The sequence below is a fragment of the Lagopus muta genome, chromosome 16 (genome assembly GCF_023343835.1).
Source record: "Lagopus muta isolate bLagMut1 chromosome 16, bLagMut1 primary, whole genome shotgun sequence".
In the NCBI taxonomy this organism is placed as follows: Eukaryota; Metazoa; Chordata; class Aves; order Galliformes; family Phasianidae; genus Lagopus; species Lagopus muta.
The window spans coordinates 10139893-10167321 of record NC_064448.1 but is presented as its reverse complement, the minus strand read 5'-3'; the positions used below and the strand labels follow the sequence as shown (position 1 = coordinate 10167321).

Sequence of the window (27429 nt, the reverse complement as noted above, 5' to 3'; positions counted from 1 at the left end):
GCTGCACTCCCCTCTGGGTGGGCGTTCACCATCACATGAGCCCAGCTGCAGCTCAGCTGCTCCCCCGCTCCCTTGAAGCAGCTGCGGCTGCAGCTCCAGCATCAGCCCCGTGCTCTCACTGAGCTGGCTGTGGGCTGCAGGCCAGGGGCTGTGCTGTGCTCCTTGTCCCACTCACAGCCGTGCTTCCACCCAGGGGCAGAGCAGTTGGTGGCAGAGCAGCACGCTGGGATCTCCGTGGTGAGCAATTGGCAGGGATTGAGACCAGAACAGAGCTGCTAACAGCAGGAAATAGAAAAACCAGACAGCAGTGTGTGTGTCAGTCCTCGCCTGCTGCATCCTGCGTGCATCTGGGTGGATGTGGGCAGAGTTGGGAGCGGGGCAGTGCGGTGCTCTGGGCTTGGCAGAGGTCTGTGGGAGGGCAGGACCCATTTCAGTGTGAGCAAATGGGGGCCGACGGGGGTGAGCGGTTCCCCCCAGCACCGTTGAGGCAGCAGCTCTGTTAGGTTCCTACAGCTCTGTTTGCGAGACCCGTTTCCAAGCGCGACGTCTGCTTCCTTTCAGAGCTGCTGGAACTGCGGCCGCAAGGCCAGCGAGACGTGCAGCGGCTGCAACATCGCGCGCTACTGCGGCTCCTTCTGCCAGCACAAGGACTGGGAGCGGCACCACCGCATCTGTGGGCAGAGCCTGCATGGCCACAGCAAGGGGCTGGCGCTGCCTGCAGGGCGCTCGGCCAAGGCCGGGGACGGCGTGCCCAGCCCCAGCATGGAGAAGAGCTCGGCGGCCACCTCCCGCTCCTCCACGCCCGCATCTGTGACAGCGATAGACACAAACGGACTCTAAAGGGGAAGTTTGGGTTCAGCCCGTTTCCTTCGTTGTCCTGGTGGTGTTTTGGTTTTTGAAGTTGGAAAATAAAACCCCCGGGAGCTCGGATCAGTTGACGCGTTGGACAAACCCAGGTCACCTCTGTTGGAAGCTTTGCCGCCCCTCCTGCCTCGCTGGGTGCACAGGGAGCTGCAGCACACACCCACAGCATCTCCGCACCCATCGCTGCCGAGGAGTCGGGGCTGCAGGCAGGAGTGCTGGGCACACAGAGCCCTGGGCCTTGGCTCAGCTCCTTCCTTGGGGTGTCCGAAGCCCTCTGTATTCAGCCCCAGGTGCGTCTGTCTGTTGTTACCCTGCTCCCAGTGCTGTGTGGTGCTCTGCCCCAGCGGGGCTGCTGTCCCAGCAGGAGCATCCCATCCTGCCATGCAGTGATAAGGACAGGATCACCCTGGGGGTGGGGGTACAGCTCCACTCCAGGGGCTGCGCTGAGTCCCTCTGTGCCACGCCAGGCAGCAGTGTTGGGTCTGATGTTGGACCTTTGAACGCCTGCAGCCCAAACCTGAATCCCTCACGGGTGATTACTGCCCTTTCCATCTGGGTGCAGATATCTGCTATGCAGGAAGCGTTGGTTTGTTGCGTGGAAGCTGTTGGTTTGGGAGTTATTACTGCTTTCAACCACCGAGGCTGCAGTGTGAGCGCTGGGTGCTGTCACAGCCCGCTCTTCCCACACAGCTCCTGCCCCAGAGCCCGACCTGAAGCCGTGGGGCCCAGCACCCTCCGCTGCTCCTCTCAGCTCCTTGCAGCCAGCACTGCCTGGGGAGAAGCTGCTCAGGCCTGGGGGGGCACAGGGCTGTGCTCCAGCACCGTGCTGTCAGCAGTGCAGCAGTGGGAGGATCCGCAGTGCACCCGCACTGAGCTCATGCTGTGCTGCACACAAATGGGACTGAGGAAAGCATCTGTTCAGTAAAGCTGCGTTTCCATGACTGGGTTTGTGTGCTCGCTGGGTTGGAGCCCAATGAGGCAAGTAATTCCCAAATTATTTTTGATCACTTTTTCCATTGGAGGTGAATAATGGAGATGCAAGGAATGATCCCAGAGCTTGCAGGCGGCGTGCTGGGCTCGAGCAGCAACCACAGCCTGTAGGGAATGCTGCTGTGGGAGCCGCTCTGCAGCTCAGCCCTGCTTCTGCAGGGGATTATCTCGCAAAATAAAGCCCCAAAGTCTCCCTGTTCTCATGGAGCAGTCAGGGTCAGCCCAGCCCAGGGCCTGCAGTGTGAGGGCCGAGTGCTGCCCACGTGTGTACATAGGCCGTCTTCCATCGTCCTCATGCAGCTTTGGTGGCTGTGTATTAAAATTAACCCCAGTGTAAATGAGTACAATACTAACAGTCATGATTAGAATAATTATTATTTTTTGTAAACACGTAACGATACACGTGAACTTGGGACATGGGCAGACTTGAGGGACTGAGTTTTCTATTTTTCCTTTTTTTTTTTTTGGACATTTAATTCTGTAATAGGAATTTGTTACTTCATTCCTGTGCATAACTTATTTAATGTACTGTATAAAGGAACCCAAACTGTTACAGATGTATTTAGTTTGTTCTACTCAAAAGTAGTCAATAAAAAGACTCTCCTCATCACACAGCACTTTCCCCTATCTGCCGCTGGGGGCAGAAACATGGGGACAAAATGCAGGGTTTAGGGGCCGTGGCCATGCAAGGGCTGGGGAAATGTTTGTGGCTGCCCTGGAGAGCTGCTGGCTGCAGGTCAGCCCCAAGTGCCCCCCAGCACTGCTCAGCAGCAGTTACAAGCTGCAGTCCCCAGCATTTTGCCCTCTCATAGATGCCATCCCCCACCTCCACGGCTGGGGGGAGCAGAGCCCTCTCCTGCACCCCAAGCCCTGCCCTGCCTCTCTGTGCCCCATGGTGCTGCACAGACTGATGGCATTTTTAATGACTACAAATGGGGAATGGAGTCAAACCATTCAAATTAGCATCTCTGGTGTAAGCCAGCAGGGAAAAGAGGAGTGGTGCTGAGCACCATGCTGCTGGTGCAGGAGAGGTGCGTGGCAGGAGAAGAGCTGTGACATTCTCCCTTCCCCTGCAGGGCTGTGGCCTGTGCCCATGCTGGCTCTCACTTCTCACTGCTCTCAGCAGCTCAGTTTCTGCTGGCTCTGCAGCATGAGGACACAGCCACCGTTGTGCTGTTACAGCCACTGTACTGCCCTGGCTCCTCACCATGCCATTCCCAACCCGCAGCATGCAGTGACAGCCACACACTCCATGCCAGCACTGTGCTGGTGCCAGTTCTGTTTATGTTCACTCAGCAGCAGCATAGAGCCAGGAGCTGCACTCGGGGGGTGGCACTGTGGGGACCCGGTGCCACGCTCACCCGCTGCACTAGGAGTAAATAAATTAATAGATGAAGGACACAAAAAGATCAAAACGGTGAAACAACGCTGGGGCCACCAGGCAGGCAGCCCTGGGGCTGCAGGAGGGGGAGCAGAGGTGACAAACGTGAGCGCAGGCAGCAGCCGTGCAGGGGCTCCGTGTCCTTCTGCGTGCCAGCAGCAGCTGGAGCGGCTGCTCGGGTCAGTTGTTGTTCATTATCCACCACGAGGCTGGGGAGGGAAAAAGGAGAGCTCAGGGGAAGTGGGCAGGGAGGGCAGGAGGTGGTGTTGAGGGGAGGGGTGGGTTGAGGGGATGGAGCAGGGATGCAGCCCTGCTCAGAGAGCTGAGGCTCCCCTGCAGATGCACCAGCACCACCTGCATGGTAAATAGCAAAATGGAGAGCAATTTGGTGTCAGAGCTGCCTCCAAACTCCCCCCTCAGCAGGTCTCTCACTGCACCCTTAAAAATGGAGCTCAGACACAGCCCCCGGGACCAGGAGGGCACGTACTCTACAGCCAGCTCTCTGGGATGGGGGGAAGCACAGTGGGCAGTCAGTGCAGCCTCCAGCTGGGGCCCAGGCTGGCAGCAGCAGGTCTGTGCGCGCCTTCCACCAGGAGCTGCTCTCATCTGCTCAGCAATCCAGGCTGCACAGCACATTTGGAAACGTGATGTAGGAGGCTGCTACCCGCAGCACAGCCTCATCGAGCCCCCACTCACCTGGGAAGAGCATCGTGGTCAGCAGCTCCGGGGACTCCAGCAAGCTGATGGTGGCCCGCTGGAACATCTTGCTGTGGCTGGACTGGAGGTGGCTGTGGGGCAGCATGCAGGTCAGGAGCCTGTCCTGCTCGTGGCCCAGGGCTGCAGGAGGGCTCTGTGCCAGGCAGGGGACAGGGCTGCACTGACATTGCCCCGAGCACTGCTGCTCCCACCCCACTCCCACACCTCGAGCTGAGCGCTCAGCCCCCCTTTGCTGCCATCAGTCCTGGGACACGAGCGGCCAAGGGAGCAGGACAGGCTGGTGAGGGCCCCCAGAGTACCAAGAGAATCCCTTTCCACTCCCACCCAGCGCACGCAGGAGCTCCTGGCCCCCCACCACACACAAGAAAGTCCCTGACCTTCTCCACGAAGCTGCATCCTGCCAGAACTCATAGAGGATGAAGCAGGCCTCGTCTGTCAGCTTGCAGGCAGACACGCTGTGGGGACAGGAGCAACCTGAGCTGCGGCCACTTGGGAACAAGGAGCACAACTCTGCCCACATGTGCCCACCCAGCTGCCAGAGAGCAATGCTAGGGCACAGCCACAACCTGGGGAACCCCCACCACATCAGTTCAACAGCCAGGAGCTGAAATGCCTTTGGGGTGACCCTCACAGCAGCCCAGGAGCAGCATGGAGGTGTTTCCTTATTTCTCAGGGAGTGAAATCCAGAGCCACGGGACAATCTGCATTGGACTGTGACAGGTGCAGGAAGGAAACTGGGGCAGCAAAGGCAAAGGACACCCAAGGATGCCCAAGCAGCAGCTCAGAGCTGTGCCGTGCGTAGGGCTGCACCACACTCTGATGTTCCCTGTGCTGGAGCACTGAGCAGGGTCTTCTCAGGCTTCACATCTGCTTCCCACTCACATGGAGAGCCCATAGTGCTGCTCCCATGTCACACTAACAGCTCACAGAATCACCAAGGTTGGAAAAGACCTTCAAGATCATCCAGTCCAACCATCCACCTATCAGCAATTTCTTATGAGGGAAAAGCCCATCAAGCCTAAAAAAAATTACACATCATTCTCACTGCCACACGTCAAAACAAGTTTCTTCCTTTTGCTTGCACTGAAATGCAGTTTTGTACTGCTGAAACTGAAGAGCTGAAAAATGGCACTTTAAATGGGTACAGCACAAACATTTTCCTCTGGAAGCAGCCTAAAGCCTCCCCTGGGAAAAAGGACACTCCAGCAGCAGCCGCAGTCTGCAGGGACACAGTGACTGAGCTGTGCCTCCATCTGGCCCAGGGCTCCATCCTTAGCTCTGGTGCAGTGCTGGTGCACAGCCCTGATCTTACACCAGAGGCCAGCTTTAGAAGGTCAGGATGCTTCCCACCAGCACCAAACACGCTTTATGTGAAATAATGCTGTGACACCAGCTCTACCCTGACTTTTCTCCCTTCCTCTCAAGTCTCTCAAAGCTGCACTCTCTTACAGGCGTATGGCACCATCATTCAGGTTGGCATAACCCCCTCTCGCCTCCCAGCACAGCCCTGCGTTGTGCTGACACAGGGCTGAGGGCTGCCCTGCTCCTTCCCCACCACACTTACTGCAGGCAGCTGCTCTGCGCCGTGGTGACCTCCATGTAGGACCTGAGTGCCTGGCGAAATTCCTCGATGCCACCCTTGGCCACTGATATCTGCCTCTTGGCCACCAGGATGCTCTGCAGGGGGGACAGGCAGTCAGCAGCATCGCAAACAGAGCCGTCCCCATGCTTGCCCTCCTCCCTCCATGCAGCGGGATGGTGCAGGGACAGCAAGCACAGGGCAGCAGAGAAGCCAGGCTGGCACCACGACTGCTGTGCTTCCCTCTGTGCTTGCTCCAGCTGAAAGGGACACCCCAACCACGGGGCCTGGAACAAAGCTGAGAGGTTTGGGTGCTCACAAGCAGAGCGCTGCCCTCCTCGGGCTGATCACAGACACACACACACACACACACACACACACACACCCAGAAGCTGCACGTGCCTTGGGCTGCATGTGCCCTGGGCAACAAGGACAGCTCTGGGCCAAAGCCAGCGAGTGTCTCAGTGCACAGAGGAGCACAAGAGAAAAATCTGTACACACATCAGCATTACTGCAAGAGACAAGCAACAGGACAGGCACTTACTTCATCTCTTCCTTTGCACGTTGCTTCCTCCTTCAGAGGCTCCAGGCGTGGGCTCTGCATTTCACAGAATCATTGTTAGCTGAGAATTTGGTAATAAAGCAAAATGAGCAGCCACCCACAGCCCAGCCCAGCTCGGTGTGAGATGAGCACCACCTCAGAGGTGTTCAGATACCTGGGGACGAGGGGATGTGACACACACACATCTGTGGGGCTCTGTGGGTCCAGACTGACTCACAAGTCAGAGTCTGGTGAATTGGTGCAGCTCTGTAATGAAGCCAGGGCTGAATGCCACAGCTATTGGCACGAGCAGAGGTCCCAGCTGCTCTGGCACTGAGGTGTGGGGCAGCCCCCAGCCCCCCGCACCTTGCACTCCAATTTCTCAATGAGCTGCTGGAGCCTGGAGATCTCTGCCATCCACTGGCTGTCAGCTTCCACACAAACACCTGCAGAGGTGAAGGCACAGAGATGTCACCACAAAAGCTTGCTGAAGACTCAGAAAACCGCAGAAGTTTCTAAACCTCTGATATAAACCAAGAAACTGATTTTTGTACTGAAACCCTTCCTGCTGCTCAAGAGATACAAAATCTCACAATGGTCTGGATTGTAATTTCTGGGTGCAGCAGTCCAGGCCCCGCTGCAGACTGCTCTCACACCCAGCCCAGGCTGTAGCAGGATGGGGGCAGACACTTTTATCCACTGACATGGCTCCAGGATGGCTGAGCTACAGTACCTGTGGTCAGCATCCCAGAGTAGGGGTCTGTTGGAGACAGACAGATGTTCTTCTGTCCTCTGCGCCCACATCGCCGCCCTGACCTCAAGCCAACCAAAGTCTCTGATATCTTTATGTCCTTTCTGAAAGGATAAAAAGCAAAGGAGGAGTTGGGGTCGGTCCTTCCCAGGGCCAACTGCACGCTGGGGTCACAAAGGGCAGCTCCAACAGATCCCTCCCAGAAGCACCCCGAGTCCCAGCACTCCGTGACCCCGTGGTGGTGCGAGGGCACAGCGCACCCAGCAAGCACCCAGTACCTCTCCCGTCCTGCCTGCTCCTCCATGGTGTCCACAGCACACTCGAGTGAGCCCTGCAGGGACTGCAGCTGGTGCATGGTCTCCCGCAGCAGGAAGCGGGTCAGGAACTGCTCCATCTTGGAGGAGGTCTCGTAGCTCTGTGGGGAAGGGGAGAGAAACAGTCAGACGCCACAGCTCTGCGTGACGAAGCACAGACATATCTGGAAGAGCAAGGCCCTTAAATAAGCTCAGGCTGCTCAACCAAAGCTCCCCTGGGCTCCACCTGTTGGCCTTGCAGACACTCTAGAAGGTACCTGAGTACACCAAGAGAGTCACAGTGGGTAACACCATGCAGACAGGGGACTCCTCCATGTTTCCTGGCTTTCCCAAGAAGACGCTCTTCCCAGCTCAGTGCTGCAAACCTCCAACACAGGCTGCCTGCTGAGGCTCCTGGCTGCTCCAGACAGAAGCATGGCAGCAAGGACTGAAGACTCGATGGCAGCATCATTCACATCCTTCCAGCACATGTGGATGGGAAAGGAGAAGTACCAGCAACAAGGCCCCAGTATGCAGGCAGAATACTCCAGCAGGCAGATGGAGTGTCCCAGTGCTGCACAGAAGCCAACACTCCTGTAGAAGATGATCAAGGCCCAGCTCCTGCCCTGTTGCAGGAGTCCAAAATAACTCTGAATGCTCCAAAAGAACTGAACTGCTTTCCCCTGGTGCTCCAAACTGTTCCATCCAACATCACTGCAATACGCCCCTGTGAATTCAGGGGAGCTCGGATCACCTGGTCCAGCTGCTCCACAGCCAGGCCCCAAGGCTTCAGGCCGTAGGTCGGGCACACCCAGAGCACCACAGCAAAACCAGCCTTCCTGGATTCCCTGCCAGCACAGCAGGGCCCCACAGGTCTGAATGAGAAGCCACATCCATGGAAGGAATGAGCTGAGAAGGGCTACACAGTGCTTGTACTGCAGCAACATTACTGCAAGAGGTGATCTCTGACCACAACAGAGCAGCCCAGCACTGAGAATGAAGTACAAGTGGGGAAAACCAGAAAACTGAACTCACTCTTTGCAATTTTGGTATAAAGGTAGCTTGGTGCTTCAGGGAGCTGAGTGAGTCCCACTCTTGGGCACTGAGCTCAAACCCTCCTCTCCAAAACAGATTCCAGTGATGTGGTTGCATTATTGAGGTCAAATATTTCCAATTCCTATTCTGTTTCTCTCCAACACACAGAAGAACTGAGGATCCCAAATTCCAAAAGCTCTGCATAAAAGCACTTGGATGTAACCCTTCCAATGCTGCTGTCAGAAATGGTGCAAGGCACAGACCCCGTCCCACAGCCACACCAGGCCTCTGGCCAGGAGCAGGGGGAGGCACAGAGCCAGCAGTCCCACACAGCAGAAACAAAGTCGTTAGTGTAATTACCCAAGCAGGCACACTCACCCTGACGCTGGAAACAGCTCTGCCTGCAGCTGTCACCTCACAAGGCTGCAGCTCAGTGCAATGCCAGCTCCTGGCCTTGAAAGCGGAGAGGATGCTCATCTGCAGAGCAGGCACAGACAGCCGCAGCTGCTCTCTGTCCAAGCAGACAACTCTCACCACAGCAGCTCCACTGTGCGTGGATTTCTATCCATCTCTCAAAACCAATCTCTTTCCTGCCAGAGTGAGAAGGTGGCAGAGAAGCAGCTGATGGTGGCGTGGCCTTAGGAAGCAGAGCCCCAGCCCTGTCCCCCTGTGCTGCCTGCAGTGAGCTGCTCACGTACCCTCAGCCATGCCCATTCACAGGGGGCTGCACAAAACAGAGCCCCTGGCCTCACTGCAAGGTCAGAGGAAGTGATTCCCCGTGCCCAGAGCAGCAATGGGAGCTGGGGCACCTCTGGGACACATGTGGGCTGTCCGTGCTAGGTGCACAGTGCTGAGACAGGCTCAGGTTTCCCTTCCCAGCTCGCCCCCCACCTACATTCTCAGAGGAGAGCTCAGGCTCCTGCCAGACATTTCTGGAGGCTCCAATCTGCTCTATACACAGCAGCTGAGATGAGCCCACCCGGCTCCAACATACACTTCCACTGTGCTCTGGTGTCCTTCTCTTACTGTGTACCTCCAACTGTTCCCCATGGACAAAGCAGGGTCCCAACACAACTGCAAGCATTTCAGATGTGCCCTGTGCACAAGCCAGCTCCCTCCTGTCTTGCTCAAACACAGCACGCCCCTGGGAGCACGCAGAGAGGAGGGTGGAAATAACCATCCTTCAGGAGCTCCATGGAGCTCTCAGGAATCCAGCAGAAAGCAGAGGAGTCTCCAAGCCTCAGGGCACACTGAAGGCACAGTGAGGAACTGCTGGGCAGCACTGCATCACTGAAGTCCCTTGGGGTTCCATGGTGAAAAACGTTCCCTCTGCCCCACATCAAGTGATGGGCACCTCATGTCTGGGCTCAAAGGAGGCGTTTCAGCAGACATGAAATGCTAACTCACCCCTCTGCATCACCTTGGAAGATCTCATGCCAGGGAGGGAATTGATTGAAAATACTCTTTTACTTTGATTCAGCTGCACAGCTCACTTCAGGGAACAAAAAATAAAAATAAAACCTCTTGTTGGGTATTGCAATAAACACTTCAAACCCCACTGTCAATAGAACCTTGATAAAATACATCTCACTTTGCTCACAGCAAAGGCTCTTGGAAAGCAGGAAATAACTCAGTGAGCACAAGAACTGTGGTTGCAGAGTGGTACTCAGCTCTGCTGACCCAAACAAAAATCCCAAAGCTGCCAAGAACTGCTGCAATTGTGCTTTGAGAGGTTTTATTTGTTTCTTATGATGGTGGTTAAACTTGGGACACAGAGTGGAATAGGTGAACACACAGTTCCTGCCAATGGAGACATCAAAGCATCTGATTTGGAGGGGTATTTGTAGCTTGGTTTGCAGTGTTTGCAGGCTAGAGAATGAGAAGATTCTAGCACACAGGATCCCTGTTAGAGGTTTGCATCCTGCTCTGACACTATTATGCTGCAAATGCAAAGTTCAGCCATAGAATAAGGTATATTTAATATATTATAGCACAGCTACCAGTAGTTACGCTTTAAAAATACACAATTATTACATTAGGAAACAACCAACCAAAAAAACCAACCAAACAACCTTTTCCTTGAACAGGTATCATTCTTTACCACGTTTCTACCAAAGAGGAAGGATGGGAATGCATGAACCCGGCATTTCTTTTCCTGCCAACTGAGGACGAAGCAGAACGAGCTGGCGCAGCTTTGCTGCCCACACAGACGCTATTTCCTACAGCCACTGCTGTCACAGCAACAGCGAGGACCAACCTGGCTTCCACTTCCCACGCTCCTGCAGCACTTTGCAGCAGCCTACAAGGTGACTGCAGGCACCGAGGACGCAGCCAGGAGACACCCTGCACGTCTGTGCCAGGCGTCCTGCGTGCAGGGGTGGGAGCCAATGCACCAAGAAGGCTTTCAGAGGCACCGCTTCAACCCACAGCTCCCAGCACAGCCGCACCACGTTCCCTCTGAGCTTTCATTTCTGTATTTCCCTCCCTGCAGCTCGCTGCCCATCTGAGCAAGCCCAGCCTGTCTCCCATGAGGCGTGTTTTTGTTGTGTTAATGCAGCATCCCATGCTCTGATTTCCACCTTGAAAAGTGGGCTCATGTTTATTTACCTGAGGCTTCCTGCAGCTGTGGAACAAGTGCCTGGAGGATACAGGGGTGGCAACCCTCAGGCAGAAGAAAGAAGGAGCTACTGGAGTCAGATCGCACTCGCAACCAAGGGATGCTGCGATTCCACTGGTGAGACCCAGGCCAAATTAGAGATGCCCTTCTTCCTTTAGCTGGTCCAGGTATAACAATCAGAAAGGTCAACACGATGGAATGGTGATACCAGGGGTGCAGCGACAGAGGGACTAATGCAACAGAAAGCTGCTATAAGGGAAGGAAAAAGGACTGCTCACCTCTCTCAGAGGATCTCAGCTCACAGGGAAAACTCCAGAAAGAGCTCCTTCCCCACTGGCAGTCAGCCCTCAAATGAGGTCTAAGAGGGGTGCAGCCAGGCTTCACCCCTTCTGGTCCCACACCTGAATTGCCTTCACCTGTGCTCCCAGGGCTGACCAGGTCCTTTCCCCAGGTGCTCAGTCAGTGCTTCAGACTGGGACTCAACAGTTCCCATACATCTGGTACCACTGCATCCATGAGCATCACGCAAAGCTCTCTTACATAAAGCCCGGGAAAACCAGGCAGCTATTGGAAATCCCCCACCAAGGTGACAGGCCTGCTCTGGAGGCAGAGTCTCATAGCAGGGCCACTTCAGCAGGCCGGGACCTTTCAGCCTGCTCAGCACCCAGCACTGCTGCACCTCCAGCAAAACCCACAGGAAGAAGTTTCACTCAGCTCAGGGACGTTCCTCTGACAAAGTGGAACTGTCATTCCTCAGCCACGGGGGCACAGGGGATGATTGAGTCAACAGAAATGACAGGCAGACATCACATGGGAAACCTCCATTCTCTGCCCATTGCCCTGGCTCAGGTGTGAGCTATAATCTTCCCACCCAACCCCAGTAGACCCATTACTCCCAGAACAGCCCCTCTGGAAATACAAACACGGGAAGGCATTCAGGTCGCAGCACGCTAAGAAAGCAGTGTTTATCATCTCTGGCAGCCTCTAGCAGTGATACACTTCCCACAGCTCCAACACGAGCCCTGGTTTCTCCCTGGGTCACCCAGGGCAGGACATGGAGCAGCACCCAGCAGCACCAGCACTTGCACCTTGACCAGGTGCTGCACAACCAACATGCTCTGCCCTCCTCCCAGCTCTGCTCAGAACCATCACAGGTGCAAAAGCAAACAAACACACAAACCTGTTTCAACAGCAGAAACCTGCCTCCCTTTTCCAGGGAAAACGTGTGACACCAGAAACCCCTGCCAAGCTCCAGTTCCTAGAGGCTGCATCCAAGGCTTTAGAATTTCAACAACAAAGCCAGTACAGGTTGCTTTTTATTTCTTCAAACCCAGTGAAAAAGGGCAAGAGATAAGGAAAACGAGAAGTTAATTTAAGAAAATGAGTGGTTCAAGGTGTGTGCTGAGCAGGGCTGCAGAGCGACATGTAATTATAATGGAACTCTCTGGGATGTTTACACCAGGAACTATTAAATGAATGAATACATCGTGCCAATGCTGTGAAGCAGACAGTAATTGTGCTGTACTTGGGAGAAATACATGAATATACAATGAATTCATTATTAAAATAAATAAATAAGAAAAGAAGTCAAATAAAGCACAGCTCTCTTCAGATGAATCATTCTCTCCCTAGGGATTTGCATTTAATCAGATTGCACGGGGAGACACTACTGAGGGTGGATCTGGCCAGAAAGTGGCACAAAGGGCAAAATCATGAGTGAGTTTACAGAGACACAAACACCCCAGAGAGCTGCTCGGGGAGCTGGCAGCAGGACCCTTTGCTTCTCTGACCAGAAGGGAACTGCCTCTTTTTCCCTACGCACCTTCCTGGCGGTGGCCCCAGGTACAAAGCTAAACCACCTCTTACCCCTCAGATGCAGACAAGACGCTGATACCCAGAAGGGTCCCTTCCAGCATTTGCTACTGCTCTCTTGCAGCTGCAGTTCAGCTGCAGTGCTGCATGCTGCAGACCCCTGTCCTCCAACATGCAGACAAAGCAGGATGCTGCTTGGCCTCATTAACAGCCTCAGATCTGCTTCCCCTCAGTATAAGCTGCAGGAAGAGGAAAGGCATTCGCAGCAGGGGTGAACTCAGCTAGGAGTCAATGGATTTCACCATTCTTTTCCTTCTGAACATTTGGCAACTTCCTGAAGTGGCCCTTTCCCTACAGCAACTCCTGTCCCCTTTCTGTGAGCAGAAACTCATATCCACTGAAGCTCCAGCTTGAGCTGCCTGACACAGCATCCACCCTCAAGTAACCCATCCACATCAAAACTCATTGCAGCAGGTAACCTGTAACACCTGGGTAGTGCCACATCTGCAGCCCCTGAAACCCACGTTTAATGCTGAACGAGAAGATGAGAACAGCACTTCTGTTACCCACCCTCCTGCCTCATCCTTACCAGCTTGGTTTTGTCCATGGCTGCCAGGACAGCAGAGTTGAGCGTTTCCAATGCAGAAAGCACATTCCTGTACTCTCCAAGATACGCTGAGAAATAATCTGAAGTGGGAGAGAAGACACTGTGAGCGTGTCCCAAAACGTCTCCTTCCTCGCCTCCCCTGTGCCAGCTGCTTCCAGCACTGCATGGGGCATTCCCATTCCCGCCCAGCAATCACACCTCCTGCCTGGCACCAGATGGACAGCCCATTTCTGCCCCAGAGACAACTGCCCCATCCCTGGAGGAAAGCAGATACCCTCTGTCACCCTCCCTCGGCCAGCTGGGACCCAAACACAGGGACCCATCACTGCCACACAGCCTGCCCAGCCCAGATGCATAAACCCCCTGCAGACCCCTCAAGAGACAAAGCCCCTCCGGAAGAGAAGATCAGCTTACTTACCACACAGCTTCTCTGTGTCCACATTGCTGCAAGAAAAACAGTTTTGTTAGATAGTGAGGCTGGTTTGGGAGAAACAGTTGTGGTGAGTGGGGTCTTGAAGTCTTGTCAGGAGCCCCCACTGAATTTACTGCTCCTCCAGTGCATTTTAAAGGCTGTATTTCTAATAAATAGATAAAAAGCCACACAAGCTCAGAAGGAAGGTGTGAAGAAGCATCGCTTCTGCTCAGGTCCTTCTCATGTGACACCAGTCCCCCTCCTGTCCTCTCTGTCCCACACATGCCCCTGGAGCAGCTCCTGTAAGGCTGACAGACACAAGGCAGACAGCAAATAGATAATTAAAAAAAAAAAACAAACAGACTGAGAAGCTTGTTAGTTCCCTGAACCTTCTTGCCACCAGGCGCCAGACAAGGCACGAGTCCTGTGGGAAAACCACCACATGCCCAGGTAGGCAGGAACACAGCCTCATTGCTGCAAACAGGATTGCGGCAAAACAGCCCCAAGCCTTGAACTTGTAGCTGTCACCCTACAAATGCAGCTCTGCACACCCCTGCCCCCTGGTCACAGCACTCTCAAGCACTGCAAACAAAGGGCCAACCTCCCTCTTCCTGCTTATAAAGGCACTGCTGGGGTGGAAAGGAAGGAGGACACAGCCCAAAATACCTCGCAGTTTTGGGGCAGAATGCTGGACACTGCCCAGAGCTGGCAGAAACACTCAGGCAACCAAAGCTGCAAAGCAGCTCTGCTTGTGATGCCTCACATCACCTGCACGGCTCCCAGGGAAAATGCCCCAAGATGTCATTTATTCAAATCAGCCTCCTCAAGAAATTCTGCTGTCTCAAAATCTCCCAAGTGTCTGCAGCCTTTTTTACACCTGATTGGAAAAGTGGAAGACAGTATTAAAAATGATTATAAATGCTCAAGTGCTGTCACGTGTGGAGGAACTGGTGATACCTGGAGCTTGCTGGGCTCCCAGCACAAAAGTGGCTGCAGCATGCTGCTGGTTTCTGCATCTCTCTTTCCGTCAAGATTCCATGATCTTTAATAACACACAGTGCTTCCAATTACGAAAATACGCAAACCCCAGTGGGAATAGCAACGTCCAAGCCTCTCATTTTTGAGCTGACAGATGTCAATTTCACATTTCCCCAGTCTATGTGGGAAACACAGCACCTTGTCAGTGCTCCTGCTGTAAGCAGATCAACCTGGACCAGCAATGCCTGCAAAGCTCAGCAGACTGCAGCACGTTGCTGCTTCACAGCCAAGAACACACAAGGGCAGCCCCCTGCAGAGAGCAGGCTGCAGGCTCACACGTGGGGCAGTGGGTTGGCAAAGTCCCATGAACCTGGCTGCCCCAGGCTGTCACCTGGCCCCCGTGACCCAAAAACCTGCACAGCCTCAGCAGACACAGATGGGCAGGGGAACATGGGGAGCATGGCAGGCGAGTGTGGCAGGGAGGATGGACTCAGCAGGATGCTCCTGCACTTGGGGTTTGCTGGAGAACCCAATTTCAGGGTGTAGAAATACTGGGAGGGCAAGTACTGGGGTCATGAAATGGAAATTGCATAACCAAACCCAAACCTCTTTAGGAGCAAGAAGCCTCTGGCAGTGGGACTGCAGCCCCTGCATTGAGTTACTTGCATCACGTGTTACTTAGGCAGTGGAGGCAGTGCTGAGACGTGCTTTGGTTCATCCACATTACAGCACTGGAGGAGCTGATTAAGGCAGAGTTCTGGACTACAGTCCAGGCACTGCAGATAGTTTTTAAAGTTAAGATAGTTTTAAAGATAAAAATAGTGTTTCCCCTGAGATACAGTACAGATAATCAACAGAACCAATGCCCCTTCACCTGCCAGCTCCTCTCTGTCAGGCTTTACTGGTCCCACCTCTAAGAAGCTCCATGCATGCCCCCACAGCTCTGCCAAGCTGATTGGGGTTTGAAGCACAAATTTGAATTGTAAAAAATATCTTGCTCTTTCCTATTTTTTTCTACAAGTTTCTGAAAGCTGTCTGGAACCTGCAGAGCTGCAGGAAGTCCCTTGCTGCTGCACTGACACAGAGATTGGGCACTGCAGCATCCATGGCACAGCTTGTGTAACCTGTGCTCCAGAGGAATAACTGCAGCCACTGGTTCCCATCCAAGAGGTGAGTAACACGAAAGAGGAGATGTGGACCCGAGTCAGCAAAACCAAGTGGGCAAACTCTGTATGGCCACTGCTTCCCAGCTCCTGCACCTGCACTGCCCCTGCCTTGCAAAAGTGCAAAATCACACTTGGTTCTTCCCATGTCAGCACTGAAACACCAGCAGCTAGAGCACAGCACTGCATGGTGAGAAGAGGCAGAGTGCAATAAGAAAAGGGTAAAAAAAAGAGAGTGCAGTACCAATATCTCCTCCCTCTGACACCTCCTCTTATCACTGCAGGACAGGCATCCTCTGTCTCCAAAGCACTTATTCTGAGGCTCTCCACATTTCCACATAGCTGTATTTTGACTACATTCAAGCCTCTGATTAACGGTAATTAAGCTTGAACTGATGATGGAGGATCTTGTCATCATTATGTTTTCAGGATTTTGTCAGAATGCGCCTGGAACTGATGCAAGAAAACATCAATCAGCTTCAGCAAAGCAGATGGGAATTCTGGTTTTTTTACCATTTAACGTTCACATTGGAAACCTCTGCTGTGATCACAGATCTGGTTCCAAACCTTAGCTGCGCTCTTTAGAGTTGCAGTCACTCTCCAGAGTAGAAAGACTGGCTGATGCTGTGACAGCGAGCATCAGAGCAAAGACAGGAGGCAATGTGACACAACCAGTTCTTCCACAGCACCAGAGGCCTGAGGGAATTTCCCGAGAGATCTTAAAAAATAAAAGGTCAGCAGACCTTCAGAGATCCCAAACCCTTCACTCGTGGCTCAAGATCAGAACTCTCAACAGACTGCATCCGAGCTCCTGTCAGCCTGATTTGACAGCTACCTCCCACACAAAGGAGGATGTGCTGGATCTCTTTTTTCCCATCTAGATTTTCCCAACTGATGCAGAACAGAAAGGTACAAGAGATCCTCCTGACACTTTCTGGGGCACACTGCATCAGTCCATGCACAGAGCAGTGAGCCCACAGCACACACACCTCAGGGCTTTGTCCAAACAGCTCCCATGCTGGGTCTCAGCCCTGGGCAGGACAATCCCATACAGATGTGCTCAGGAGGGGACAATCCCAGGGTTGGGGACCTTTGAAGGGCTCTCAGGACCCCTTGCCACCCACCTGTCTGGGCTGAGCACAGACACATGGCTGCTCTGGCAGCAACCTGCATGCTGTTCCTCCCAAGACACTTCTGCAGCAATGGAGCTTTTCCACTGCCCCCAAAAACATTTGGCTTTTCTCTAGCAGAAGTTTTGGTGGATGAAAAAGCATACAGGGAGACACGGTCTCTTCTGCTCCGGTGCCAGCTCTGGTGCTGCACTCTCTGACAAGTGAAATGCAGCATGAGCCTCGCTGTTGGACTGAGGTATTGCCAAAAGTTGCATGCAGTTTCACTACAAAACGTTTTCTAAATGCCGAAAAATTAGGATGAGGAGATATTTTAAAACCAAAATGGAGTGCCTATGAGACTAAAAATGTCTCACAGGGAAACAGAAAACCTTCAAACAATCACTCAAACAAACATGTTGGATTACAAGTTTTTTGCAAACATACTCTGATCAGATCCCTCCTTCCAATGCAGCAAACAGACGTTGGGTTACCCCTCAGCCTTTATTCCACCTGCTCAGAACTGAGCTGAACCGTGCAGAGGCAGCTCTAACAAACACCACCAGTGTCCTGCCTGAGCACTGGGTGACACCGGAGGTGGAGCACAGGCAGGCAGGAAGGACAGAGAGGAAGGGAGGAAAGGAGAATGTGATGCTGTGGGCTCTCTGGAAGGAGAACAAATAATGCATGAGACCTCTAAAATATTAATCTTCCCAGATGTCAGGTTTGTGAGCCAGGGGAGCAGATGCAGGCTGGCAGTGATGAAAGAGAGTCAGTATGTGTCTGGGCAGCACTCCATTACCCAGACACAGATAATGTCTGGGTATAAAAAATCCCTGTTGCTGTGTTTCCTTGGGTCAGGCTGTCACTGACAATGAAACAATCTTTTCAACACAGACCTGATGAACACAGCATCCTTGTGACCAAATTCACCAACTGGATCAAGAGTGAAACTTTCCCACTGTCAAAAAAGCTACAGAACACGAGAGAAGAAGGCCAGGTGTGCTTGCAGAGCTGACCATGCTTATGCTGAATTCACGTGCAAGAAGCACACCAGCAGCAGGTTGACCTCTGAAGGCCTCTGCCCACCTTTGATTTCAGATACAAGCAGATGGTGCTGAACATCTACCTCTGAACATGCTCTGCTCAGTATAAAAGCTTATGTTTTATGTTTCCGTGAAGCTCAAAGCAATCACAGCATCTGCAGGGAGAAGGCTTCACTGACAGCCTCGAAATACCTCTCATGATAACCTGTGGAATATCACACAGAATTGGCAGATATCAGGAATCAAAAAAGCTGGAGAAAGCTGCATTGTGCTACACAGCTCAACTGTGGACCTAACTTCCAGCCTGCATGGCTGAAGCTGAAAGTCTAAACCGTTTCAAAACAAGATTAGATTTGTGGAGGACAACAGGAGCTGGTGATGTTATCAAGAAGGTCCTGAACTAGTGATTGCTGGAAGGGTAAAGGAGCTTCCCATATAGTCTTGTTAAGTCCCTTCTGTCAACACCAGTGGCAGAAAGATACTGGGAGAGACAAAGCCCTGGTCTGGTCCAGTCTGGCTCTTCTCCAGGAGACAGCAGGGCTACAAGCACAGCCCTTATGAGGCACCAGAAGTTCCACAAAGTAGGAGCCTTCCCTGAATACTCCAAGAACAAATGGCAGAAAGCCTGACTCCAGATGCAGAGCCACGGGAAGCGTTCCGTGGTCCAGCACACCAAATATTGACTGATTTCTCCATCACCTGTACCGTGCAGCAGGTAGGTAGGTCTGTGCAGAGCCCAGTGCATATTTACCAGTTCCATTTTACGCAAACAGAGAGCAAACCCTGTTACATCTCTGAAGTCTCTGGCAAGGTCAATGAAGCAATAAACTATCTAATGCATCCTGAAGCTGCCCAGAGCCAAGCCTGCTTGCCTGCCCTGGACAAGGTTTCTATGTCACTTGTGTGACAGCAAACGCCACGGTTCACTGCCAGGCCAAATCCAGCCTGGAGTGGCACCAAGTGAAAGCTGACACTGCCTCGTGGAAGGCTGTGCACAAAGCCAGCAACAGTGGAGCTGGCCCCAGGGAGAGGCTTCAGGGAGGAGGCAGTCGCTGGTAGTTTCTCCTTGGGGACAAGGCTGCCTGGAAAGCCCTCAGCCTAGCAGGCACAGAGCTCCAGGCCAGGATCAGGGCACGCTGAGAAATACGTTGTTTGCAAAGGACTGGTTGCCTCCTACCAGGCAATTAGCTGAGCACCAGGCTCCTGCTCCTGGAGATGCTACCTGCTCCTCTACCAGCTAATGATCAGGTTGGAGAGATTAAGTACAGCTCCCTTGCTGCCACAATGCCAAATCCATCCCTCTCCCACGTGCTCACTGTCCCAGAACTAACCCTGTGCATGTGCACATGGCTCACATCCCAGCCAGGGACAGAAACAGGAGTGTTCCCAAAGCATCCTCAGGGCTGGGCCTTCCATCTGCCCCTTCTTCCCATGGAGAACTGAGGGCATCCTTGTAGGACAAAGGGTCTCCTGTGCTTCCTTGAAGTTAGTGAATGCAAAAATTTGGAAACTAACTTTGTCTGCAAGGTCCCTTCTGGTCTGCATGGCATGAAAGAGATCACGCCCTGCTAATAGATGTCACCAGCTCAGTGCTGCAAACATCACGTTGTCATAGCTACCATGCTGTCATTACAGGTGACAATTTCCAGAGAGCACTGCAGCAGCCAAGGCCACACATGACTCTCAGAGCAGGCATGCTGCCCTGGGGCGTGGGGCCTGCAGAGTCAGGGGGCACCGGGCAGTTTGGAGGGGCCCAGCACAGCATCCCGCCTCTTCCATAGGCAGAAGGGCTGAGGTTTGGTGGAGCTGCTGCCCTGGGACATCAGGAAACCCATCTTGAAAGCAATGGTAAACCAAGAGATCGCTGCCAGTCAGATAAAGCCCTCTGTTCTGCTGTAATCTGTTTTCCAGTGGTACTGCAGCGGTGATGACTCCAACATCACCCCAAACTAAGGATCAGTGGGAGGAGCACAGAAAGGCAACAGCTCCCTGCTATGTCCCTGGGTTCCCAAATAGACTAAGGAGGCACCTGCAGCTCACCTCCTGCTGCCCTCATCCAGCAAGCCCATCTGACCGTACACACAGCAGCAAGCAGTCACTGGAGGAAGATGCCCTCCAGCCCTCACACAAATGGTACAAAACCTCCTCAGCAGCTGTCCAGATGGATACATATCACAGAAAGAGGCCCAAGGGGCTGCAGAGGCACCAGCCCACTTCTTTGCCCCATCACTACGTCAAGAGCACCACCTAACCCACCAGCCCTTGGTCAGAATCAATCGCTCCACTCACCCAACTCGGGTGCATAGCTCAGGGACTGCTCAGAATTTGCTGTCAGTGGCACGACAAACCCAGCAAAGCCCAGCTGATCTCCCTAGGTAGCTCCAACCTACAGGAGCCCAGAGTTAAGTGCTGACCTAAATTCACAGTTACACTGACACTCACAAGGCCCATTTCTGGTGGAAAGTTCTTACGTAAGTGAAAAATCAGCTCCCTGTGTCAGCAGGCACCAGGATAACTGTTCATCGTCCTCACATCGCCACATGCTCCTCCTGCAGACACACAACCTGCTCTGTAGAGCTGCGTATTTCTGGAAGACATTTTTCAAACCAACATAATGTAATTTTAAATGGATGCTTGCTCTTATGGCACTGAAGTAAATCTGATAGTGCCCGATTCAGAAAACCTGCTTTCTCTCATCACCAGTGCTCACAGTCGGTGTTTAATGGATTTTAACATCTGCGTGTCACAAGAGTTAGGTTTATCTCACCCTGACTATTTATTGCACCCGCCTCCAAATGTCCTCCATCTACAGCCAAGCAGTTTCATATCCTCCTTCATCTCCTCTCCTCTGCACCACCATGGTACTTACTCTGAATGACGCCTGTCAATGCCACTGAACAACTCCCACAGCTCCTCCGAGCTGAGGATTCCATCAGCAAAATAGTTCTTGAACTCCTCAAATGACAGTTTCCCATCATCTGCATTTAAACAAAAGGGAAGAATAATTATATATCTGCAGAAAGAAGCATACAAGCCCCAGCAATCCTCTCAGCAGCCTCTTCACAGAAGCGTGGGATAGCTGGGCGTGTTGTGCATGATAATTAGAGTGGAGATCTCATTGAAAGCACATCCCATCAGCCAGAGCAACCCCATCAGATACCTAGCAGGGCTGGCAGGCAGGGCAAGTGCTGCTAGGTGGGAATCTCAGCTACCCTGATCCTTCCTTCCAAAAGACCTTTCGTAACATTTTCAGAAACGTATTGAAACTACACTTAAATTAAGTTTCTAGGCTGGCTTTCCATTCAGTTCTCCTCAGTACAGAGCCTATTATAAGTCTCACAATGAGGATGGCATCAGATATCTATGGAAAGAAAATCTTTTCTTTGACTCATGAGCTCTTTCTTTCCAATCTGTAGGGAACTGATGCTCCTGAGCTGCATTTTGATCTGCATCAAAGGTGGCTTCTGGACCCTGCAATCTACCATGAAAGAGAAGAGCCAAGGTAGGAGGAAGGCTTGTAGAAACCACTCGTGGCATTGAACACCTTGGTTTAAGGGTGCCAAATATAACTCCAGCCTAACACTGAGACATAAGGGTCTCTGGTGGAGTCGAAGAGCAGAGTCACCCAACAGAGGGCAGAGACAGTGCAGCAAGGGACAGAGAAAAAGCCCGATGGATCCTGGCCAGCCCTGCTCTGCCTCCCATCGCACTGCCTTTGTGCAATAGTGGTGCAGGTGGTGACATCTCAGCACCCAGCCCTGTGCTGGGTGACACACAGGCCACGCTGAGCTTGGGAAAACTGCTTTCCCAGTCCCTGGCCAGTGCCTTCACCTCCAGGCAAAGCAGAAAAGCAATTTTCTTCCAGGCAGAGAGCTGCCTGTCCTTCGCTCTTCCAGTGAGCCTCTCAGTGAGGAAGGGCTACAGCTTTACCCGGGGCTGAGAGGGGGAGGAGGCAGCAGAACAAAGCACTCACCGTTCTTGTCTGCTCGCCGGAAAATCTGAAAGAGAAAACAAGACAAGGCTGAGAGCAGAGGCAGGGAAAGCAGCAAGCACAGTAGCTGCCAGCCCTCCCCAGCCACCACAGGGGCACCTCCGGCCCTGCAGGAGCTGTGGGGCAGCCCACGCCACCGGGGCTCGGAAGGACAGCGTGCACAGACTGCTTGGGGGGAAATTTCCCTTTGCAAATGCTTAAAACCATTTCTCTCCACTGCACAAAGCTCTCAGCACAATTGCTGATGCCCAAGCAAGTCCAGCACTAGCACAGAGCTTCTTTTAGAGAACGCAGAGGGAGACAAGGTAGGAAAGGCATTGCTGCAGCTTTGCTACAGCCTCGTGATGGAAAGTGTTTAATTTTTCAAACCCCTTAAATGAAAGAACATTAAGCAAAAAACACTCCATAATGTGAGCGCTTTGCACGTCATCACCAACATTTCAACCATCTGCAGCTCTCACCCTGCGTGTTGTAACAGCCCTTCACAATTCTCCTGTACAGGACACCCGGACACGTGAACCCCTGCAACGTAACTAATAATTAATTCATTCATCTGTAACTAATTCTGTCCCAGAGCACAGTTTGAGCACTGCTCTGGTTAAGCATCTTGTCTCAAACCACAGGGCCCAGGAGAAAGCCAGGTTTTCTTATTGCTTCCCCTCTCCCTTTTCACCAACAACTGTCTGAAGGTCTTGGGCTGATTCCGGAGAGGAACAGCACAATTTCACAATTGCTGAAGGCTGAGAACATCTTGCCAGACAGAACAGTACAGGCTTTTGGCCAGCACATCCTAGCAGAGCTGACAACAGCAAGCTGTGTGTCACAACTTTCGTCTTTTTAACCATCTCTTTCAGGTCTGAAGAAAGATCAGGAATGAAAAAGGGCAGGACAAAGGGAAAGCAGGCTTTGTTACGCTCTTTTCCGAGCACCTGCAGAATAGAAACCACTGCTAAAGCAGCCCTAGAGCAGCTCTGCTCCTCACTGCTGGCAGATACATCCATAAAGCTGCCCTTGCAACCCCAGCTCTGTCCCACACAGCTTGCTGAAGGTTCTGCTCACAGCCCATAGCCAGCCCTGCACACAGACACAGAGATGTTCCTGCCATTTGCTCAGACAAAAAGACAGCTGACATAGTTTCCTGAAGAAATCTCATTCTCGAAGCCGGTCCCTACAGGGAGCTCCCTGCTCCATCCCCATGGCCCAAACCAGAAGCAGGGACACCTCACAGGAGGATGCTCTCCTGAGCAAAACCAGCTCCCTTGGCAGCACTGCCCTGAGCTGCCCAGCATTAGGTAACTGCCTGCAAGATGCCATTCCTGGTCACGGCAGGCTGCTTTCCTCAAATGAACAGGGCAGGGCACTCTGAGTGCCCATTAGGACTCTCAGGATGGACTTCAAAGCTTTCTTGCTACCAACTAAGTACAGAAACTTGCATTCTGCACACACTGGGGATTTCTCTGGGCTTTAAAGCAAAACTTTCTCCAGGCGAAAGGATCTGCATCTGTATCTGGTTCCACTCAGGCTTTCAGGGCTATATTTCCTTCCAACACTGAGGCCAGCTAGCTCATCCCACCCGCACCCCAAAACACTGCCAGTGTCACCCAGGTATTACCTAACTCAGAATCAAGGGAGGCCAAACATTTCCTTCTCCTAGGCTGGCCTGGCTCACTGTGGTCTGCCTGCAGGCTAGGCGGGAGGGCAGAGCTTTGGGGGGGATGCCATGGGGCTGGGAAAGAAGCAGGTCCTTAACCTGGGGGTATTTGTCCTGGAGTCATAGCAAGGAGATGCTTTTCACTCATATACAGAAACCTCCACTCCAGCAACCTGTTAGCAAAGCTCTGCCTGTGTATGCAGCAGAAATGTATGAAGATCATCTTAGCAAGGAAATGGAGCTGAAGGGGCCCTGTGAAGGAAAGGCAACATCCCCTGAGGCTGTGCGATGCTGGGGACAGCAGGTTCCTCATCCCACCTGCCCTCAGCCTGAGAACAGAAACAAGTCTGGGTTGGCAACTGGAGAGCCCTACCTCCATCCTCACATGCATTCACGTTGCTGGGCAGTTTCAGAAACACAGGGACACTGCCTCAAGCCTGAGAGACATGTCCCTTCACCCGGCTCTCGGGCTTAAGCTCAAGGGGCCACAGCCTGCTCAGTGCCTGCAGTGACAGACAGAACAATGAACGAAGACTTGAGACTACTTTTATTTTGGGATTAAGCCCCTTGAGCCCTGGAAAAGCAGGACATTACAGGGCCCCTCTTGCTCGCAGGGCTAGAAGCAACCTCTGCTCCCAGGCACATAGCAGGGGACACCCTGGTTGTGAGGTGGGGGCAGTCACCCAGGGAACTAACAGACAGGTCACTGCAGCTTACCGCCATGCCTCAGGCACAAGACTGGCTGTGCAAACAGCTTTTCTGAAACCTCTGGTATACAGAATGGAAAGCAAGCGAGCCCTAGCTCCAGTCTGAGGGACAAACTCCTCTGGGGCTTGAGATGTATATGGAGAGTAATAATTGCAACAGCAGTGCTGCAGTTCACACAGCATGCATGCTGAAGCACTGCAGGCAGAGCCCTTGTTCTTACCTTCCCAAAACATTGGTGACTTCCAACAGGGGCAAATGCAGGCCAGGAGAGGTGACCTGGCTCTTCAGAGTCAGCCTGGCATGACTTACCACAGGCAGACAGGCAGATCCCACTGTTCTCCCTCTCATCTCATTTATCCTTCTCTGCTTTCCTTATCTTCTTTTCCTCTCTATCTCTCATTAGTAAAAGCATCTGGGCTGCTCAGGAGCCCTATCCACCACACACATCAGAGAGGAATGCACCAGTGCTGCTCCCTGCCATCCATCCTACTGCCAGCCCACAGCTCAGCTTCCTGGCAGTGCCACCATGTCCAGATGTGCCCAGAGAGACATAGTCCCCCAGCAGCATCTCTGCAGCCTGGGGGGAAAAAGCAGGCTCACATCCTTCCAGCACCTGGAGGTGCCCGATACAAGGGGCACTGTCCGGGGTTCATGCTGTGCTCACACGCTCCCATTGCTGCAGGTCTCACTGCGGTGTGTAGGACAGACTGGAGCCCACCCGGCTGCGGGAGGAGAAAGCACACAGCTGGGCTCCACGAACCCAGCTGGCCTAGGAAGCATTCAAACCGTTCTGGCGAGCTCCAGAGTTGAGGCAGGAGCACAGCAACCCGGAGGGAGAGGGAGGGAAGCCGAGAGAACCCGGGAAGCGGCTGGTGCGCCACGAGAGCTGCTGCTAGCTCTGTTAACACTACACATTTTAATTGCCTTAACGACACTCCGAGGGATAGATCTGGGACAAAGCGACCGCCCAGAGGAGCCGAGCTGTCACCACCACAGCCCGCGTTCCCTCAGCCAAGCCATCAGTGCGGTTAACGACGCCGGCTGGAGAGCCGCGCAGCCCGAGCCCCGCGGCAGGACGGGCAGCTGCAGCCCCGCGAGCCGCCCGCACGAGGGCCGACGGCCACGGCGGCAGACGGGATCCGCGATCCGCGCCCACAGGGAGCAGCGGGGCCACATCCAGCCCCGGGGCCGCCCCCGGAGCCCGGCGCGCAGCTCTCGCTCGCCACCGCTCCGTCCCCAAGGCCGCGGCTCACCCCGCACGGCTCCGGTCCCGCCGGCGCCCACCCGACGCTGCCCCCGCGCCCAGCTCTGGGCCCCGCGCGGCACTCACGTCGTGGAAGATGGGCAGCGGCTCGCGGCGGGGCTCGGGGCCGAGCTTGGCCGGCAGCAGACACACGGCCAGCAGCTCGGCGCACGCCATCATGGCCGGCCCGCTGCCCGCCCGCCCGCCCGCGGGGTGCAGTGCGGTGCGGTGCCCTCTCGGCGCGGTGCCCGCACCACAGTACCGCAGGAGCGGCGCGCTCCCGCCTGCCCTCACCGAGCGGTCCCGCAGCCGCCCGGCAACTTTGCCTCGGCGCAAAGCCCGCCCCCGCGGCGCTTCGATTGGTCGCGCTCGGTGATTGGCATCTCAGAATCGCGCCTGTGATTGAGGAAAGAGGAAAGAGGCGGGGCGGGGCGGTGCTGCGGGAAGCGCGGAGGCGGCGGTTGCCACAGTGTCGGCAGCCGCGGGGACGCGGTCAGCACCGGCCGGGTCCGGCAGGTTCGGGGCGGCCGCAGTGCAGTTCCAGTTGGCCCAGTCAAGTCTCAGTTGGCTCCGCGTGTCCCTGGTGCAGCCTCAGTTGACTCAGTATGGCCCCAGTGTCGCAGTGAGGGCTCAGGGCAGCCCCAGTCACCCTGGTGCGGCCACAGTTGGCTCAGTACAACCTCAGAGCAGTCCCACTGAGGCCCCAGTGCAGCCCCACTGTGGTGCCAGCGAGCCCATAATGCAGCCCCAGTTGGCTCAGTACGACCCCACTGAGGTCCCCATGCAGCCCCAGTTGCCCCACAGCAGCTCTGGGGGCCGTGGCCACAGACTGGGCACAGCCAGGATATCTCCAGGTTCTGAGAAAGGCTGCAGGGGTTCAGCAGAGGACCCCATGATGCCTCCCCTAGGTGTGGGGTCCCTTATGGACCCTCTCCTGGGTGTGCAGTCCCCTCAGCTGTGCTGCCTGGGCAGAGCAGGGCACAACAACACAGCTGGGCACAAGTCAGTGGAGCTCCTCGTGGTGCCTCATGCATAAATGATGCCGTGCTTCACCTCCCCATGTTGTTTGCTCTCTGCAGAAATGCAAATGGGCTTCAGAAGGTGAAGTACTGGATCCTGGCACGATGCAGAGTGCACAGCTCCTCGACTGTCCCATACTGGGGCAGAGCCAGGCTGCCTCCCACCCTGCTCCCTCCCACCCTGCAGGGCTGAGGGGCCACGCTCACTGCATCCCTTGTGCTTGTCAGAAATGAGAACTCCTACACGAGCTCTCAGCTCCTTCCCCAGCAATCCAAAATAGAAGCGGGGAAGCCCTTCAGCTGCACTGTGACTCATCCCCGGGACACAGCAGTTATTTTTGCAGCACAGAGCAGCCGATGCAGTGCTCTGGAGATGGGTTGCGTGGCACACGGGGACATGATCTGTCCCTGCTCTGCAAGGAGCGGGTATGCCAGGGCTTTGCTCCGTGCTGGTGGTCGTTTGCTCTTACTCTGGGTAATGGAGGAGCTGTGCTGTTGCTATGGGTCAGCTGTTGCAGGGAAAAGCAGTGCTGCCCCCACACACTGCAGCCAGCAGCAAGGCAGGCGGTATCCCTGCCTTAAATAAAGCACGGAGCCAACACCAGGAGGGGATAAATATTCACTCTACACTTGCATGTCCGTCCAGGCTGGGTTTGGCAGCCAAGTGCTCCCAGCTGGGGTTGGTTTCTCAGCAAACATCCCTGAACCTTCACAATGGATTCCTATCTGTGCAACCTGCCACTTCCCAGGGCTCAGCCAGCCCCCAGCAGCTGCCCCTTCTGCAAGTGGGAGAGGAGGTGGCTAAGGATGCTCCGTGGCCACCAGCTTCTTCAGAACCACAGGGCAGGGGAGGGACCAGCACATGCCCAGATGTAAAGCACTCCTTCAGCCCACACCCAGCTCACAGCCCCAGGAGCCACGA

The 27429-nt window shown here is 54.0% G+C and overlaps 2 protein-coding genes across 8 annotated transcripts in view; one reads left to right on the top strand and one right to left on the bottom strand.

Annotated features, from left to right (window-relative positions):
* CBFA2T2 (CBFA2/RUNX1 partner transcriptional co-repressor 2) overlaps nucleotides 1-2466 on the top strand; it is a 51713-nt gene extending 49247 nt beyond the window's left edge. For all 7 annotated transcript variants that reach the window (XM_048963535.1, XM_048963534.1, XM_048963536.1 and 4 more), the window contains exon 11: nucleotides 562-2466. In XM_048963535.1, the coding sequence (XP_048819492.1) occupies nucleotides 562-840 (279 nt within the window). In that variant the 3' untranslated portion in view covers nucleotides 841-2466. The remainder of the gene's footprint in view (nucleotides 1-561) is intronic.
* On the bottom strand, nucleotides 2211-25816 carry NECAB3 (N-terminal EF-hand calcium binding protein 3). The gene is made up of 13 exons (XM_048963551.1): nucleotides 25576-25816; nucleotides 21869-21893; nucleotides 20765-20873; nucleotides 13606-13631; nucleotides 13170-13267; nucleotides 7102-7238; nucleotides 6806-6927; nucleotides 6439-6518; nucleotides 6076-6129; nucleotides 5517-5629; nucleotides 4330-4407; nucleotides 3932-4023; nucleotides 2211-3444 (listed from the first exon to the last, which is right to left on the bottom strand). The coding sequence occupies exons 1-13, from the start codon at nucleotides 25666-25668 to the stop codon at nucleotides 3416-3418; spliced, it is 1056 nt and encodes a 351-aa protein (XP_048819508.1). The 5' UTR covers nucleotides 25669-25816; the 3' UTR covers nucleotides 2211-3415.
* Nucleotides 25817-27429: the final 1613 nt, after the last annotated feature.

Bases quoted from the DNA above. Each gene is read 5' to 3' on its own strand.
- NECAB3 (XM_048963551.1), bottom strand. From the start codon at position 25,668: ATGATGGCGTGCGCCGAGCTGCTGGCCGTGTGTCTGCTGCCGGCCAAG. The intron at 20,874-21,868 runs GTGAGTGCTTTG...GTTTAAATGCAG, and splicing joins CCGGCGAGCAGACAAGAACG to ATGATGGGAAACTGTCATTT. The intron at 4,408-5,516 runs GTAAGTGTGGTG...CTGTCCCCACAG, and splicing joins GCGCAGAGCAGCTGCCTGCA to CGTGTCTGCCTGCAAGCTGA.